An 18,586-nucleotide genomic window follows, 5' to 3' on the forward strand; every position below is an offset into this window, starting at 1 on the left:
GCGGTGGGCATCTGACTCGGTGTTGTGTCCTGTAAATAACAGAATCGCTGGAATATGCTGGATTCTCATGCTGTACAATAAAGAGGCTTAATGGTGAGCCCTCCTTGCTTGGCTGGGCCTCTCTTCAAGGTCTCCAATGGAGGCAAACCTGAATACAAGAGCCCAGCCTGTTCAACTCAGAGTCCCTTTCTGGAGGTTTCAAAGTATGCACTGAATAGGCTTGAATGAGGTCCCCAAACAACTGGCCCCTCCTGGGTAACAGCCAGTCAGTCTGAGTAGCTTGGACCCTCACTTGCATGCTTCACTGCTGAAATTCCCTGTCACTTGCTATTCACTGTCAGTCTCTCCACTGACCTCTGAGCCCATGGAAGAGGTCGTGTGAGTCCTGAACACTGTTCTGGGTTCCGAAAAACCCAACATGCTGTGTGGAGATTGAAAGGAAGACAGGAGGGGCTTGAGGGCAAGCTTTCTGGCAGCTGCTTCCTTCTCACTAGTAATCAGTCACTTGATGTGATTCACAGCATCTTCCTAAAATAATGCATATGTAAAATGGGGAGTTTAAATGGAGTTAACATATTATAGAGAGACATACCCCAATCAGGAACAGGTTACATCTTTTGAGTTGTTGGTCAATGGGATCCCACAAACATTCCCAAATATTATAGGCTCTTTCAGAGGGTGTTGATGTTTTGATTGGGAATCTGAAGGTCCTGTTCCCCATTTGGTTCTTGATCGATCAATAAAGATGCTAACAGCCAATGAGCTGGTGGAATAGGCAGGACTTCCAGATTTCCCTGCAGACAGGCTAGCAGATGGGGAGGGGGAACAATTATTTGCCATGCCTCAGAGGGAGAAAGAGACATCATCCATGTGAGATCTTGGGTGGAGTGACCATTGGCAGCTTCCTCGACTGGAACTGGGGTAGTGTACTGGCTAGTTTTGTGTCAACTTGACACAGCTGGAGTTATCACAGAGAAAGGAGATTCAGTTGAGGAAATGCCTCCATGAGATCCAACTGTAAGGCATTTCCTCAATTAGTGATCAAGGGGGAAAGGCCCCTTGTGGGTGGAACCATCTCTGGGCTGGTAGTCTTGGTTCTATAAGAGAGCAGGCTGAGCAAGCCAGGGGAAGCAAGTCAGTAAGAAACGTCCCTCCCTGGCCTCTGCATCAGCTCCTGCTTTCTGACCTGCTTGAGTTCCAGTCCTGACTTCCTTGGTGATGAACAGCAGTATGGAAGTGTAAGCTGAATAAACCCTTTCCTCCCCAACTTGCTTCTTGGTCATGATGTTTGTGCAGGAATAGAAACCCTGACTAAGACAGGTAGCATGAAGGTAGATATAGGGTGCTGAGCTGGGAGTGAGAAGAAGGGCATGATGACCAAGGATGGCTTAGAAGAGCCCAGCCATTGAGCTAAATCATATCAAAAATAAGCTAATGTGTGTGTGTGTGTGTGTGTGTGTGTGCCTTTCATTTATAGATCCAAGGGAACCTGGGCAGGGCTGGTAGCATGGTCAACCCAGAGCTTAAAGTAGGGTGGCAAGACCTACACATTATAGGCTATTGCCAATGCTATTGTTTACCATCCACAACATGGCTCTAAGGCCCTACTGTGAAGACACCATGTTCTTCTGCCCCAGAATATGGAGACACTTAGCTGACTCTCAACTGGAAGTTTCACCCCTAATGGCTAGTGTGAACCATATTTGGAAGGTGCTATACATGCTACTGGAGGAAGTAATCATTGATTTGACCCAGCTATGAACCCTGTAAACAACAATAATGACCTGTCCAGCAAGCTATCAAACTCGCTGGTGCAATTGTGGCAAACATGTTACAGAAGTAACCAACCTCTTGTCTTAAATTGAGTTTAAGAACCACTCTATGAGATGAAACCCATCTCTGCCTACATCACACCCCTGCCTCAAAGCTCAGAGATCCATGTGGAAGAGATGGCAGAAAGATTGTCAGTTGCACAAAATCCCGTGTAGAAGAGGAGGAGGAGGAGGAGGAGGAGGAGGAGGAGTGGGTATGAAACTCCCATCCCTGGCCAAGGAGTTATTAGAGATTTGTAGCTGCTGGGAGGTGGCAGTCAGTTTTCTTCACTGATACCAGGTATGCCAATCACATTCCAGGGCAAGCCTCACACGGAGGAATAGCTGGCCAACACAAGCTAGACTCCACAGTTTTTGGTTTTGTTAGAGACAGACAGACTGACCAATACACACACACACACACACACACACACACACACACACACACACACAGAGAGAGAGAGAGAGAGAGAGAGAGAGAGAGAGAGAGAGAGAGAGAGAGAGAGAAAGAGAGAGAGAGATCTAGGAAGAGCTGGGGAAAGGGAGGGAATATGATAAAAATACATTGTGTGAATGTCACAGAGTAAAAAAAACAAAATCTTTGAATTTAAAAAAGCAAAGTGCTCTATTTTCTGATGAAGAAAAAAATTTTTAATTATTTATTTTATTTATATGAGTATACCATAGCTGTCTTCAGACATACCAGAAGAAGGCATTAGATCTCATTACAGATGGTTGTAAGCCACCATGTGGTTGCTGGGAATTGAATTCAGGACCTCTGGAAGAGCAGTCAGTGGTCTTAACCTCTGAGCCATCTCTCCAGCCCCCATGGAGAAAATTTTAAGAGAGCAAAACTTTGGAGTGGTTATTACTGATCACTTAGATTCAGACCTATAATGAACAGAGAGAAATATAAAAACTGTACAGTTTGGAAACAAAAAGAGCTCTAGGTAGCCTCATGTTACAGTCAAGGCATGTGCTGAAGAGATGCTGGAACTGTTAACATCATAACGGAAACGCGTACTCTACTTGAGAACAATAAGAAAGTACCTGGAGGGCAAGACAGTACCCAGGTGACCTCTGTGAAAGAGAAGCTACAGGTTCTGTTCCTAGAAAGCAACTGTATACTGAAGTTGCTGCTAATGTGACTCTATCCTAGGCTGGCAGCCTGACTGGATCATGCCATCCATAGGATACTGGCTTTGGGATTTTAAAAGATGCAAGAGTGAGGAAGACATGAATTCTTCCTCCTTGTTTTCAGAGAACCACTGAGACCAGGCAATGTGTGACCATGTTGGAGCTGATGCAAGAAGAATGACGCTCTGGAAGCAAGGAGGGCCCGAGAGGCTTTTGGTGAATGAATCTCTGAAGGTGAAGTCTCAGTTGAGGTGAAGAACCCCAAGATATTTGAGATATCAGATCTCTGAGATATCTGCCAAGGAGAACTTCCTAGAGAGGGTAGAACCAGCCCAAGTAAGATGCATGTTGTAGAGTTAAAAGCTGGATGAGCCAAGCCATCTAAAGCCCTTTGGAATTAGAGATACTGGCCCTGGAGGTATAGGGTTTTGGTCCTGTATTTTCTTTCTATATGTTCCTCACTTTTGGGATGGTAGGGTGTATTCTGTGCCACTGTGTCTTGACAGTACACAGTTTGCTTTTGAATTTTATCAGTGGTTATAGTTAAGAGATTACCTTTAAACAGCGTTGAGACTGAAATAGATTATAGGGACTTTTGGAGTTGGGCTACATGTATTTTGCATATCACATGACCTTGCACCTATAGGGGCCTGGGAGTAGAATGTGGTGCAACTTTAGTAGATACATATCATTGTATCTCCGATAAACATTAGAATGAAATAGTTGTTTTCTAGAAGTCCTTTGACCTTGAAGATGTCATTATAGAGAACAGTGATTGTTTTCTGGTATCTGTAGGGTTGTTTTTCTGAAGGAGCTTTACAGCCTTTGCATGACTTTGGTCACAGGCGTTCCTGGCACACCTGGAATGTCTTGCATTTTTGAGTGCCGCAGACAGTGCACAGTAAGGACTAAGTTGCAGGGGCGTGATGTCTTCCTTCAAGAGACATAGATTTGATCAGGGGCTTTGGTTTGAGAAACTTGTTTTACCTAAAAAACAACTTTTGTGTAACAATCACTAAATATACTTTTGGGTGGCATTCAGTCCAAAGAGGCTGAATCTCCCTGCTGCAAGCAAAGCCTGAATTCATCCTTGAGTGACCCTCTTTCTTCAATCATCCAGTGTAACCCAGAACACTGAGAGAAATGTCTCTTAAAGTGGCTTACATATTTGAACACTTAGTCCCCAGGTGGCAGCACCATTTATGGGGGCTATGGGGGGGGGGAGGTACAGCCTTTGGAGGAAGTTTTCACTGACGCTTTAAAGCCTTGCCATACTTCCTGTTTGCTTTCTTTGTGTTTGAACAAAGTGAAGAAATAATCTCTTACCTTCCTGTGCGGACTATCTGCTGGCTACTACTCTTCCCTGGCATTACGAACTCACTCTCCTACGGGAACCATGAGCCAAAATAAAATTTCTCTTCCAGAAGTTGCTTTTGGTCATGGTGTTGTAACTTATATACAGAAAAGTAACTTCTATAGAAGTTGGTACCAGGAGTGGGGTTTTAATTTGATATGCCCAACTGTATTGATTTGGGGAAGCATTTGGTCTGGAAAAGCTATTGAGTTCTTAGAGCTTAATGAGCTGATCTTTATTGGTTTTAGTAACATGTAAGCCACAGAATTGAAAGGGACATGGAACATTGGTACTATGAGAGGTAAGAGGCCTTTGGTGAAGATACTTCTAAATTGCATGAAAATGCTATGATCAAAGGGGTGATTGAGAGATGCTGAAGCATGAAATCATGCATCATGGCTGGCCTTGTTTCAGAGAGTCCAGGAGGCTGTTGGTGAAGTTGCAGCCTCAGTTGCCGTGGAACACCAATATGTTGGACACGGTAGGCTTATGGGGGTGACCACCAAAGATGACAGCATGTGTGAAGTGGAGGCTTGAGCCTAAAAAACAGTGTGTGTTACAGGTGACAGTCAGAGAAATGAAGCTGTTCAGGCATATTTGAGCCTAGAAGATCATGAGTGGGTCCCATATGTTAGACACTGAGATATTTGCATTGTTGGATTTTGGTTGTCAGGAGCTGATTACAGTTCCTGTCACCTCTGTATCTGTCCCTCCTCCTTCAACCCATGGCCTTTGTGTCTGCTTCCTCTATGACAAGACAGAAGGCTACCGTAAAGAATGGCCAGACATATATGTAGGCTGCCTATAATGGTCTTGGCAATATCAGATTGTCTTAGGGTTTTACTGCTATGAACAGACACCATGACCAATGAAAGTCTAATAAGGACAACATTTAATTGGGGCTGGCTTACAGTTTTAGAGGTTCAAGCCATTATCATCAAGGTGAGAGCATGTAGCATCTAGGCAGGCATGGTGCAGGCGGGGAACTGAGAGTTCTACAGCTTCATCTGAAGACTGATAGCAGAATACTGGCTTTCAGGCAGCTAGGATGAGAGTCATAAAGCCCATACCATACAGTGACACACCTACTCCAACAAGGCCACACTTTCAAATAGTGCCACTCCCTGGGCCAAGCATATGCAAACCATCCCACAGGTATTATGCATGTATCCTCACTCTGAGTCTTTTCTCTCTTGAAAAAAATGGGGCCTTTCATCTCTATATCACAAACTCATGGGATCCCAGGTGGGAAATGAGTGTTACTGGTAAGCTCTACTAGTTCTCAACACCCACTGAACATGGTATAAACCCAGAGAAAACATATCACAATTACTCAACCCCTGGAGATAGGAAGAGATAGAGGTGAGTCAACATTCCTTCAAGGTTGTAGCTTGTCTGCCATCCCCTCTCCTGCATAGTCAAACCTATTATTTTATCCCCTGCTTTAGACTTTGACCTCAGCATAATGGCTGCTTAATGCCCAGCTTGAGTAACTTAGTGCCAGCAGCAGCCCTGTCATCACTAGCAGTCAATGTGACATGTGTCCACTGTCACCACAGTCATGTATTTTCCCTATGTGCATGCTCCATACCCCTTATAAAGCCTGGCGTCATCACGACCTGCTTTCTTTTCTCTTCCTCCTCCTCTTCCTCTGCCCTCCTCCTTCTCCTCCCCTCCTCCCCCCTCTTCCCCCTCCTCCCCTCTCCTCTTCCTCCTCTTCTTCCTCTTCCTTGTCCTCTTCCTCCTCCTCCTTCTCCTCCTCCTCCTCTGCTCAAAGGGGCCCTTTGCATATTACTGCACCAATAAACCTCTTTTCTGAGGTCTGTTGCATGGTGTCATTATATGGCATTCCTTGGCACTATGTTCATGGCAAAACACAGTGCCAAGCACTGAAACTTTTGAAACCAGGAGCCAAGATAACCTTGCCTCTTTTTGCATGGATTTCCTTGGTTATTTTGTCACAGCTGTGTAATAGAGACGGAACTTAGTAATAGAGTTAGAACTCATTCTAGGCACAGGAAGAAAAGGAAGGAGGGAGGGGAATCTGCAGACAGGGAAAAAGGGACAGGTTGCACACTGGGAATCTTTACATCAGCAGTAAAGGGATTTGAACTGCACATAAGAGTGGGTGGGCCAGGGATGTTCGAACAAGGTTGGAAAGGATTGCCCAAAGCACCTGGATTTATTTCATGGCACTATGGGTCTTCCAAGAGCCCAGTGTCTTCCTTATCTACAGTTCACATTGAAGAGTGGAGACTGTGGTGTGGAGCCCTTAGGGAGCTCCCATACAGGTTGAATAGGGTGTGGTGACACAGTTATGTTGAATTAATTGTTAAAGAAGTAAATCCTGGTGTGGGTTACTACCTACCTCAATGGTTTATGTTCCTGAATGAAAGATACACACACACACACACACACACACACACACACACACACACACACACACAGCCTTTATATTTTACTATGCCTTAAGCAGCACAATAGCTAGGCAACTTCCTAGCCTCCCAGCTGTTAGAATCTACTTCCCACTGATAATTCTTATTACTTACTAACTTCTATGTTCCATCTTGGCCGCTCTGGACCCATTTGTGCAGCCCTGTGGACCAGGCTTTCTTGGCCCAGAGCCCACAGTGGTCTCCTTGCTTCCCTGCCTCTGTGTCTCTTCTCTGGCACACTCTCCTAAAGTATGGTCTACCTCCTTCTTCTCCTCCAGGTTCAAACCTGGGAATACTAAAATCTCACCTCTGTCTGTTCTCCCCATCTATTAACTGCTGGTATCTTTATTTACCAACCAGAACCAACTGGGGGGCAGGTTCCCAGAAGCTACGTGCAGACTCTCCTGAAAGCAGTTTTAGGGGGGGGAACATAATTAGCATTTGTTAATACAAGCAGCTACTCAGTTAGATTTGCAGGGAGCTCAGTGCTAAGTCAGCCACTCCCAGGTCTGCCAAGCCTCAGCTAATGCCAGCTGAAGCAAGCCCACAAGCAATGTGGGCTTATCAAGCAAGTGGTGGGCTTAGAGTATGGAAGTGTAATGTTAGGATGACTGCTGACCCTTGCAGAAGAGCTTTGAGGACTGCTACTGGGATATCAGACTTCAGCGGCCCTCACAGTTCACTGTCAAACTCTCTAGAAGTTTTACTATGACCTTGGGCTTGCAAGATGCCCTTATGCCAAACCTGGGGCTTGTTCCAGGAGCACAGGCTGCTGCAGCTGCATGGTGAGGGCTTGGCTGATACAGTGGCTCATTCTCCTGAAAGAACAAGCAGCCTTAAGGGCTAGGGGTGGGCTTAAGGGGCAGAGACTGTGAAATTCACCTGCCTATGGGCAGTGACTTGGCTTCTATGTTTGTAGACCAGCTTCCTGGATATCTCATCCACATTCCCTGCCTAGGGAGGATGTGGCCTCCTGGGACTGAGCAGCTGGAAACCGCTTCTGCAGAGTGTTGCTCTGGAGTGGTGTTGATGGGCCAGAAAAAAGTCAGAAATTTCTTTAGTTTTTAGTTTTATTCTTTAGTTTTCATTCTTTGTTTTGCCTGGCCCAGGGCAAGTGTGGCATACTGATGGAGGAATGAATGACAGTGCTCAGTGAGGTGGCTTGCAGGACATTCTGGCTGTCTAAGACCCCGTAGCTCCATCACAGATCCCTGAACTAAATCAACTGTTGCAGGAGGGCCTGGGAGAGCAGCAGGGCTGTGCAGACCGTCAGCCTGATGACAGCACCTTGGTTTTTATTGTTGCCCTCGGAATTTTCATTCTCAGGGGATCCTGGATGGTGAGTGGACTCCCCTGGCTTTGAGTTGGATGATGACTTCTTGTTATCTTTTATCCACTTGTCAAAGTAGGAGACCCTGGCGAAGACACTGGGGCTGACGATCGGTTCTTCACATGTAGAGCTCCAGCTGGTCAGCCCTACCACGTACCAGGAGCCTTCCAGTAAGCAGACAAGGGGGCCCCCAGAATCTCCCTGAGAAGAAAGAGGACACGAAGAGTGATCCAGGGAGTGACAGACACTGACTGGAATGGAGAGAGTGCAATGGATGCCAGGTGTCTCTGCTGTCTGTGTACCTCATCAAGACCATTTAAGCAATTTTTTAAAAAATCCAAGCACAGGCAGTCCCTTGGGTCGGTATCTTCAGCGAAGGCCCTGGAGTCCTATTCCACAAAACTGCCAAGGAAGGGGACCCTGGACACCATTTGGTGGGGAGTCTTAGAGCTGGATATGTGCTTTCTGCCCTTCTGTCTATGTGGGAGATATCTCTGAAGTCCCAAAGGGTTGGTAATTGACTAATTGACCTGGAGGCACAGCCTGTAATCTTTGGCTGAATCCCTTGTCCCTAGCACAGCATCCCACATGTACCTTTGTGTTTTGCTTAATAACGTTACTGGGGAATCTTCAGCCCTTTGACTGAGCATCTTTTAGAAGATGACAAACTGTAGAATGTGCTGAGCAGGAAAAAAAAAAAAAAAGGCCATTGCATGGGTGGAGCCAGGGTGGAGTCATGGGGAGCTGTGAGGTGTCAGGAGAGACACCAAACTCAGCAAAAACTTGAGATGGGAAGGTCCCTGGGATCATGGGTAGAAACATTCCTATCTCATAGGCCAAAAAATAGGATCAGGAAGAAACAAACAAAACAAAACCCAAACCCAAAACCAACCCCCCCCCAAAAAAAAACCCCACCCCAAACCACAGTTCCCACCAACCTTGTGCCGAAACATGCCAAAACAGTCTTTGTTTACAGAGTGCTCAGGAGACACGGTGGGTTGTGGGCACACACTGGAAGACCCTACATAGGGTTAGTGGGCTGCAGAGATGACAGAAGAACCCTCAAGGGGATGCACAAACCAGGCCCTGAGAGGGCTTCTCTGAGCCAAGACTAGATAGAATTGTTGAGGTTTGACTGTGGCAAGTTATGAGCAGAGACACAGGTGTTCAGCAGGGAAGCAAGGGCCCTGGTGAAGGTTCTGGAGCCTCCGAGACAGGGCTACAGGCTTGGCCTAGGCAGGGTACAGTAAAAGGACTGATTAGGCAGTCGGTGGGTGGAGCCACTCAGCACACAGGATTGGCCCTTTCTCTATATTGTAATTGTATGGAGATGAGTTCAATTTCCAGAAATCACAATGTAGAGAGAAACAACTACCACTAGGTGCCCTCTGACCCTCACATGTGCGCAGCAAAGCAAGCTGGGTGTTATATACATGCAATCATGTTTCTCCAGAGGCAGAGGCACAAAGATTAGAAGACCAACCTGAGCTAACACAGTAAGATCACTTCTAGACAGACAGATGATAGATAGACAGACAGATACATGATTAGATGACATATGGGCAGATAATGGATGGTAGATAGATAAACAGATAGATAGATGATAGATAATGGATAGATAAATAGACAGATAGATGATAGGTAGATAGATAGATAGATAGATAGATAGATAGATAGATAGATAAATAGATGACAGATATAGATGATTAGATGACCGATAGACAGAGAGATGATCAGTGGTCTGGGAAGGAGACATTGAGAATTATCTGGCATTTTGAGGAACAGCAAAGGTACACATAAGATGTGAGTCATAGGTTTCTGAGCTCAGAGGACAGTCAAGGGAACAGAACAAAAGAGACAGAGAAAGCAGAGACCACATGAGACACTTTGGGTTGCCCACTTCCTCTCCGGCATCGGTTCCCCAACCATTAATTGTAAACTATACAGACTGCACCCCTACCAACTAGTGATGCCTTCATGCCCCAAACCTAGGAGCTCCTATGAGTCATTATGAAAGACACCTGATCCCACTGGTGGCAAAACAGCCTTGTGAATTAATCGGAAAAATAAACAAAGACACTTCCATCTTCATTAGTTATCTGAAACATGCAAATGAAAAATCACACAAATCCGGGCGGTGGTGGCACATGCATTTAGTCTCAGCACTCCAGCAGAGGCAGGCAGAGCTCTCTGAAACTGAGCCCACCCTGGACTACACACTCCAGAAACATGAAAACACAAAACCAAAAAGAACAAGAAAAAGAAAGACCATAACCAATGGCTAAATGAAATGGGTATATGATCTGAAGAAATGCTGCAGTATGGGGCAACCTAACCTTTTGCTGCTGGTGGGAGTGCAGATCTATAGACCCACGTTGGAGAAATGCCTGGAGTATGTGTAAGACATGAACATATGCATATCTCATGGCATAGTGATTCTACTGCTAGCATGATAGCCCCTCTAGCATGTTCTGGACAATGCCATTGCAAAGACCTTTCATAGAAACTGCCAAATGCCAGGAGGATAAGAATGAATAAGGAAGAATGTAGTGTATCCTGATGGTGGCATGGCTGGATTGCATCCTGTTGGCTAAAAGGCAATCAGGGCAAAAGCCTGCACCCTGTATGATGCATGTTTAGGTAAAGTCTCAGCATGGACTCATAATTCTTCTAAAGCTAAGACAGGACCATTCTAGGAATGAGAGAAAGGGAAGGGGTATGAGGTTTTGGGTGCTGTTTACATCAGTGTATCAACTTTCTATTTTTAATTAAATGTTATTCATCCATTTTACATGTGTGTGTGCACATGCACTTGTGTGTGTATGTGTGCATGTGCGTGTGCAATGGATGTAGAACCAGAGGGCTACTTGCAAGGATTGATTCTCTCTACCATGTAGCTCAAGTGGTAGATCAAATTCAGGCCATTAGGCTTGGGGGGAAGTGCCTTTACCCACTCAGACATCTCATGAACCCACTGTCTTTAATTTCTAAAAATCCCTCAGGCAGTATAAGGGATGGCCATTTCCAATGACACAAAGAAATGGAGGAGACAAGGTCTGGAGAAGACACAGAAGGAGAGCGGCTAAGACAGCACAAGGGTACAAAGGTGGCAAGCTTGTTTAAGCCGCCTGAGCGAGCAGGTTGCACTTACTGCGCAGATGGATTTTGACATGTCATAGTCAGCAGCACACACCATATCATCGTATATGTAGTAGCTTCTACCAGATCCCGGAACTGGTGGTGGGAAAAATCCTTTACACTGGTCATTACTCATAATGATGAGCTCGGCTTCATACAGTTCATTAGGCAAAGGAATTCGTACTGTGAGAGGGGAATCAGATCTGAGACACAGCTAAGGGAAGACCCTGCCCCAAGTTCCCCTTCCAGGATGATCCATGCTGGGGGACAGCCACTCTAGGCCACAGCAGGCACTCGGTGACCAAGAAATATGGCAGCAAGGGCAAACATGAGGCTCTGTGGAAGGCAGGACCAGGCAGAAGTCATGGCGACTGTACAGGTCCCCATGTGGGGGCCGAGGAACACTGGGTGCAACCACAGTGGGGTCCCAGGCAGAGCCTCCTCACCATGCAAGGGGACTGAGACTATACCCTGAGAACACACAAGCCAAGGAAGGGGCTCAGCTTTCAAACAGTTCTGTCTGGCCTGCGGGGCCCCAGCTGGAGGCAGGGACACTGGACCCTGGGTGTAGCAGTGGCCTAGGACACAGGCCAGAAGGAGAATGACAAGAGGACTGGCCAAGCTGAAGGAGCATCCAGGGCCTGGAGGCATGGATTATGTTTCCAGGTGCCCTCCCAGATCTGGCCTGGGTTGTTCCATGGGAGCAGAGAAACAGCAGTGTGGCTCACTGCGCTCAGGGTCCATGGCTCACATCCCTCAAGGGTGCCCAGGGGTTGCCTGTAGGTAGCAAACCCAAGCCTGTCCCCAGGCCCAGAAACTGTGGTCAGGATAGGTCATGACAGAGGACGACTGAAGGTCCAGACTCTCAGGTTCTGAGAGCTGCCCCCGCCCAGGCCGTCCCCTCTGTGCTTCCATTCTCACCCCCTGGCCTGACCTGGAGACCCCATCTGCCCTGACACAGCCCCTTAGAGAGTGATAGTGCATCCCTTCTAAGGCCTCTGACCACTGTCCTGGAGACTAGCCTGTGAGGCAGACACTTAGAGGCTAGGGCAAGGGAGGGGGGCCCTAACCCCCACCTCAGAGAAGGTCCTGCTTCCAAGCCTCCCTGTTGCTGGCCAGACTGTGACCCTAAATCTCATGTCAAATTCACCTTCTCTTCTACTTAACTTACCGCTATCTTGTCTTAGATTGAAAGCATTTAGCCTTGTGTGGAAACCCCAGCCCAGGAATTCTGTGCTCTCAGTCTAAACCTATAGACTTGTCCCTTGCTGTCAGCAGGCTCTTCCTGTGGCCCACAACACCAGAGTCCACAGGCACCGAGTTCCCTCTGCATGGTGTGCGCAGAGAACCTGTGCATTGTCATCCTGGACACTTGACATCGTGTCTGCATGACAGGATATCTGACATGAGGCATCGTGAGAGAGATAGTCGCAATCCTGTGTTGCTCAGAGAATAAGGCCAGGAGAATGTCACTCCCCAACACTAAGACTTCCGGTGCCCAGGTGACCAGATCTCGGAACCAAGTGTGCGGGACAGCTGGTAAGAGCTGGTAGAACAGGCTTCTGGGCCTTAAGGGATGGGCAGTAAGCTTCGGAGGAGAATGCTCCCCAGTTGAACACCGCAACCTGTCCCATGTCAGGGAGAGAAGGTTGCTCTCATCTCCTTAAGGATGCCAGGTGTCTTTCCTGGCCAGTGGAGAGCCTTGCAGCGGTCAGAGCTCTGGAGTCAGAGAGCCTACACTTCTAATCTGAAAGGGGGAGTTGCTTTTGAACCAGAAACTGGGGTTCACAACCACTGGAAAGGCCTCCAGGCTCTTGCCCCTCCCCCTCCTATCTTTCACCTGTGCTCACCGTCCTCCCTGAGATGGCCCCAGCCACTTGTCCAGCAGGCCTTCTCTTTGGGGATTTTTATGTTTTCCTCAGGGACACAGGCTGGGAGGATGTGGGAGCTGTACTCCACAGAGGAACGCAGCTGCAGCAGGACAATGTCACTTCCTTGGGGGTGGAATCTGTTGTAGTCTTTGTGAACGATGACCTTCTGCACTGACATCGTCCTGCTGTACCTGGAGGGACTGTTCAGGTCGGTGTAGCCTAGCATGACCTGGTAGTCACTTGGTTCTTGAGATCTAGTGCAGGAGGAGGAAGAGGAGGGCCTGTAAGTGTTGGCTCAGGGCTGCCTCCCTGACTGTCTCTTGCCCTGCAGGCCACCAGATCCTCTCTTTTCTCATTTCAGGTGTCCCCTTCTTTTCCTAACACATGGGTGGTTTCCTCTTGAGGGGCAGGATGATCCCACACTGTTGAGGATACCAAAGCCATTGTGTATCCTAGAATCCAGAGGGCTGCCAAGCTAATGACCAGCAGAGTTCTATCAAATTGCACCCTTTCCTCTGGGAGGAGAAAAATCTCACTCAACCCTGCCCAGATCTATCTTACACGTGTATGGCCTTCTTAAAGACCCTGCCTCCTGGCGAACATGGCTTATACCCCAATTCTCAGACACGGATGCATTCAAGATCATATTCCCATCTAACCATAACCATGGGCACTTGAGGTGTATTTGTGGAGGAAATGGAACGATAAATGAGAACTTACCATTTCTGGAACACAGACTGTATTCTAGGCTACATGGCCACTATAAGGAGGCTCTCGTCCATGCCCACTCCCCATGGCTGAATCTGCTTTCTTTAGGGATCCTCCATTTGTATGTCTCATGGCATCTTGATATACCTTCCTGATCTATGGGACATGGCCTTTCCTGATGGGTGGTTCTCACACATCCTCCATGTGACTGTCCATGACGGGCCTGACACACATGGATGCCAGCATATGTCTATAAACCCATATGCGTATGTATGGAACCCATATGCAATAATGTGTCCTCCTGCTAGTACATAGATAGTTCCAGCTCTGGGAATAGTAACACCCTTCACTACAGGAAAGACAGGAACACACACACACTACCAGGATGTCTTTGGAGAGGACTATGCTCCACTGTAACACACACACACACACACACACACACACACACACATGGTACCAGGGTCCCTCTGGAGAGGACTATGCTCCAGTGTAAGGGTGACCTGAACTCAAATGAGCTTCTAATAAACATGCCCTGGATGAAGCTTACAGAGAGCCCTCAGCCAGAGGATGCAGGATGCAGTATTCCAGTTAGTTGTTTAAAAGTAATGTGTATATCATCACGATAGCTACACTTATTAGCTGAATCTCAGAGAAGGGAAGAAGACTTCCCCAGGGTGAGAAACCCTCTAATAGGAGACCCAGACTGGCAGAAGATAGTGTCGGGTGATGAGCAAGGATGATAATCCAGGTGAAGGACACCATTCAAGGTCAGGGCAGCAGCACAGAGGACTCCTGCAGGCAGCAAGCTATCCCAGAACACAGCCTAGAAGGACATGGCTGCTGTATATCCTTCAAGCCTCTCCTCTTGTCCTAGTGACTCTCTCCTGCACCCCTTTCCAGCAGAAGGGCCCAGGGAGGGAACACGCACCTTTGGAAGCAGTGGGCAGCGGTGGCTACCCAGTTTTTGTCGATGAGAACTGCTCCACAGATGTGCCTGCCATATAAGCGCAGACTGGCCTGCCACGGCCACCGCTCAGCCCCTGCAATCTGACCGCCATAGATCTTCCCTTGGAATTTGGTCTTGCCACATACTGTAGAGACAATCCCAGCCGCCAGGCACCTGCATTCAGGATGCATGTGCTTGGTGCCCCAAATGCCAGCATCAGTAGGACCCAGGGGACACAGTGGCCTCTCCTCTCTGTTCTCAGGTGGCCGTACCCAAGGTCAGAAGTGGAGTGGCAAGGCTCATGTGACAAAGAGCACCCTGAATGACAGGGGGAGGGTTGGATCAGACCAAGGCTTCCTCTCAGCAAGGCTCTCAAAACAGAGGTGGAAGCAGAAATGAGGACGGTGTTGCTAGGCTCTCCTCAGACCTCAGCATAGGGAACTCAGCTCTGAAGAGGAAGAAGCTGAAGTTGACAGAGACCATTATTTTTCTGGGCTATGGTCATTTTGAGTGACCCCCAACCCAGTGAAGACGGTGGTGCAGCGCTAAGAGAACCTTGACCCTGAGCTGAGAAGATGAGGTCAATGGGCAAGAGCCAGTTGAGGAAAGGGCCATTTGTATAGGTCCCCAGTCTCAAGGCCCTCCTTTTCTTTTTTCTTTTTCGAGACAGGGTTTCTCTGTATAGCCCTGGCTGTCCTGGAGCTCACTTTGTAGACCAGGCTGGCCTCAAACTCAGAAATCCGCCTGCCTCTGCCTCCCGAGTGCTGGGATTAAAGGCGTGTGCCACCACGCCCGGCAAGGTTTTCCTTTTCAATGTAAAGGCCCTTAGGTTCTCCCGACTGCTTATGTTCCAAAGGGGAAGAAAGGGGACAGAGGGGTAGGGGTAAAGGAGGGAAGGAGAAGGGAGGGGACACACTTCACTGGAAACCTGCCTCCGACTTTAAAGGCCACCCTTGCTCCTGTCTCCTTACCCTCTGACAGGGATAGAGTGGACTTCATGATCTGGATGGTTGTGTTATTTGCAGCGTTGGTGACGTTGGTGGGTTCTGTGGTCTGGGCATGCTGTGACAGGAAGCTCACTCCGAGAAGAGCAGCCAGCAGGCCGGCCCCGTACCCACTCAGGCCCGACTTTTTGGCCCTGACGCCACACATGGCATCTGGCCGGCTTGTGTTTGGGTCCCGGGCAGGACCAAAAGCACGTGCAAACAACCGCTGACTCCGACAAACTGCCTCTAGGGAACCCCTCTCGCCCACCCCACCTCCCTCGTGGGAGCTGAGCAAAAACCTAGGCCCATGGTCCTCGTCTCTGGCTTTCATGGAAACAATTCTGAGTGGGGGCGGGGGAGGGGGAGAGCACCCACTACATCCCAGAGTTTCTCCATTTCGTTCAGTTCAAGCATGCACGCAAAACACCACCGGCATGTCACTATCTCATCGGCCCCAAATCCAGAGTCAGAAGCTAGTTACAGGCAGTTGTGATCTGCCCAGTGTGCGTCCCCTGGAAGAGCAGCAAGCACTCTTAACTACTGAACTACTAAATCTCTCTAATTTAGAAAAAAAATACTGAGGCTTTGAAATTTCCATATGTCTACACAATGATCTTGGCCATCTTGAGGCCACACAGCCTCAGATTCCTCCAAGAACTCCTTATCTGTCTGTCCGTCCGTCCGTCCTTCCGTCCATCCATCCATCCATCCATTCATCCATCCATTTATCCACGGAGTCTGATTAGTGTTGCCCATATGCACATGGACGTAGGTTTATCTGCAGGGACACCAGGAAGTTACCAGTGGCCACGCTCCAAAAGAGAAGCGACCCTCTTTCCCACAGAGGCCATCAACTGCCCAGCTCCTTGGCTAGAATTAGGTCTCAGCAGCTTCTCTCTCCTGTGTGTTGGGATTTTTTAAAGGGCTTGGTTTTGTGTATGTACCTACTGCGGCTGTAAGCTGTTTACAAAGAGAACATTATGTGTTAGTTCTTTACCAGTGTTTTAACTTTGACCTAAGTGTCAAATCATTTTTAATTATAGGAAATTTAATCATATATGTATTATATCTTTCACAAGTCTTATGATATACTTTAATTTTCTGGTTTTGTCCTCATTTGTCTGTTTCAATTTAGAAACTGTCTTTTACTTTTTTGTGACACACTAATTTATAATCTAAAATCTCTTCTTATCCAAAAGCAATTTGTTTTGCTTCATATTTCTTAATCAAAAATATTTGCTCATATTGATAACATTTTAAAAAGAATTGTTTATTTTATTATGTATATGAGTATATGTAGCTGTCTTAAGACACACCAACCAGAAAGGACATCAGACTCCATTACAGATGGTTGTGAGCCACCATGTGGTTGCTGGGATTTGAACTCAGGACCTCTGGAAGAGCAGTCAGTGCTTCTACCATTTCTCCAGAACCTATGTATAACTTTTTTAAAAAAATCTCTTTCTCATATCCAATGTCTCCTTTTTTAGGAGCTCTCTCTCTCTCTCAATATTTCTGGATATTTTACTTAGTTTCTTTCTTCCTTTCTTTCTTTTTCTGACTTTGAAAGATTTATTTTATTAGATATTTTCTTTTTTTTTTCCTTTGATATTTTTCCTTATTTACATTTCAAATGTTATCCCCTTTCCTGGTTTTCCCTCCAAAAACCCCTTATTTCCTCCCTCTCGCCCTGCCCCTCAACCCACCCACTCCTGTTTCCTGGCCCTGGCATTCCTGAGGAATTCTCTTAATCTTTGGGGGACCTTAATCTTTAGAAATTGGATTCTTGACTTTGCTGCACACACACACACACACACAAGAATTTCAGCATAAGCCAGTATGCTGGAATTGGATGAATTTCAAGAATCCAAGTTGGAGTTTATAAAAAGAGATTATAATTTATACTTTTAATTTTAATTGAATTTTAACCATGAGGGCTAATATTTTTTAAAAAAGATAATCAGTAAGAAGGTGAAACGCAGCTGTGGGTTTCTCAAAAAGGAGACTGGCTTCATTGATTTACACTATCCTATCCATGTTGGCAGGAGGTGAGGCTGGATTATCCAGAGTTGATGCAGAATATATATGGAATCCCAGGTTGCTCTTAAAACAACAACAACAAAACAAAAAACAAAACAAAACAAAAAACAAAACAAAACAAAAAAACAAAAAAACCCTGAACCAACCCAAACCAAACCAACTCAGTGTGTGGAGAGATATGAGGGATGAGTAAGTAGGAGACGGGGAAAGACTACAGTGAAGGGACTTGTGAGCTGCCAGAATTCATTTATCTTTAGCAGTAAACATGAATCTTAAACGTTAGTTCAGATGTGACGTCAACATTCCAATATTCTTTAACATACACAGAAAATCTCTGCGGGTTCTCAAGGAGTCCAAGCAGCGTAGGTCCATCAAGCCTATGGACCAGGTCAGGCGAAGGGTGGTATCATGTCTGTCACAGTCCTAAGTGTGTGGCTTTGGAAGAGCAGACCTTCTCCCTGTATCTGGGCCAACCGGGAGGTGCAACCTCTGCCTCCAGGCCTCCTCCAGCCAACCAGCCCTTTGCGTGCCAGGTCCATGTAAGTACTGAGTTGGTCTGTGGCTCTGAAGCTAGGTCACTGGCCTTCCTCCTGCCTGCCAAAGTGACTGTGAGTCACAGGAACTATCAGGCCCTTCTGATTTGTTTGTTTGGTTTGGTTTGGTTTTCAAGACAGGGTTTCTCTGTGTAATAAGACCTGGCTTTCCTGGATTAGGTTTCTTTATAAACCATGCTGGCCTTGAACACACAGGAATGCACCTGCCTCTGCCTCTGCCTCCCCAGTACTGAGAGTAAAGATGTATACTACCATACCCAGCAAGGGCTTTTCTTT

The 18,586-nt window shown here is 47.0% G+C and overlaps 1 protein-coding gene across 1 annotated transcript; it reads right to left on the reverse strand.

Moving 5' to 3' along the window:
- Positions 1-7,826: 7,826 nt before the first annotated feature.
- LOC110294063 (serine protease 40) lies at positions 7,827-15,945 on the reverse strand. The gene is made up of 5 exons (XM_021162076.2): positions 15,702-15,945; positions 14,713-14,875; positions 13,056-13,330; positions 11,219-11,388; positions 7,827-8,268 (listed from the first exon to the last, which is right to left on the reverse strand). The coding sequence occupies exons 1-5, from the start codon at positions 15,880-15,882 to the stop codon at positions 7,954-7,956; spliced, it is 1,104 nt and encodes a 367-aa protein (XP_021017735.1). The 5' UTR covers positions 15,883-15,945; the 3' UTR covers positions 7,827-7,953.
- Between the last annotated feature and the right edge of the window lie 2,641 nt (positions 15,946-18,586).

This window comes from Mus caroli, unplaced genomic scaffold (genome assembly GCF_978045245.1).
Source record: "Mus caroli unplaced genomic scaffold, Mus_caroli_1 scaffold_1, whole genome shotgun sequence".
Lineage (NCBI taxonomy): Eukaryota > Metazoa > Chordata > Mammalia > Rodentia > Muridae > Mus > Mus caroli.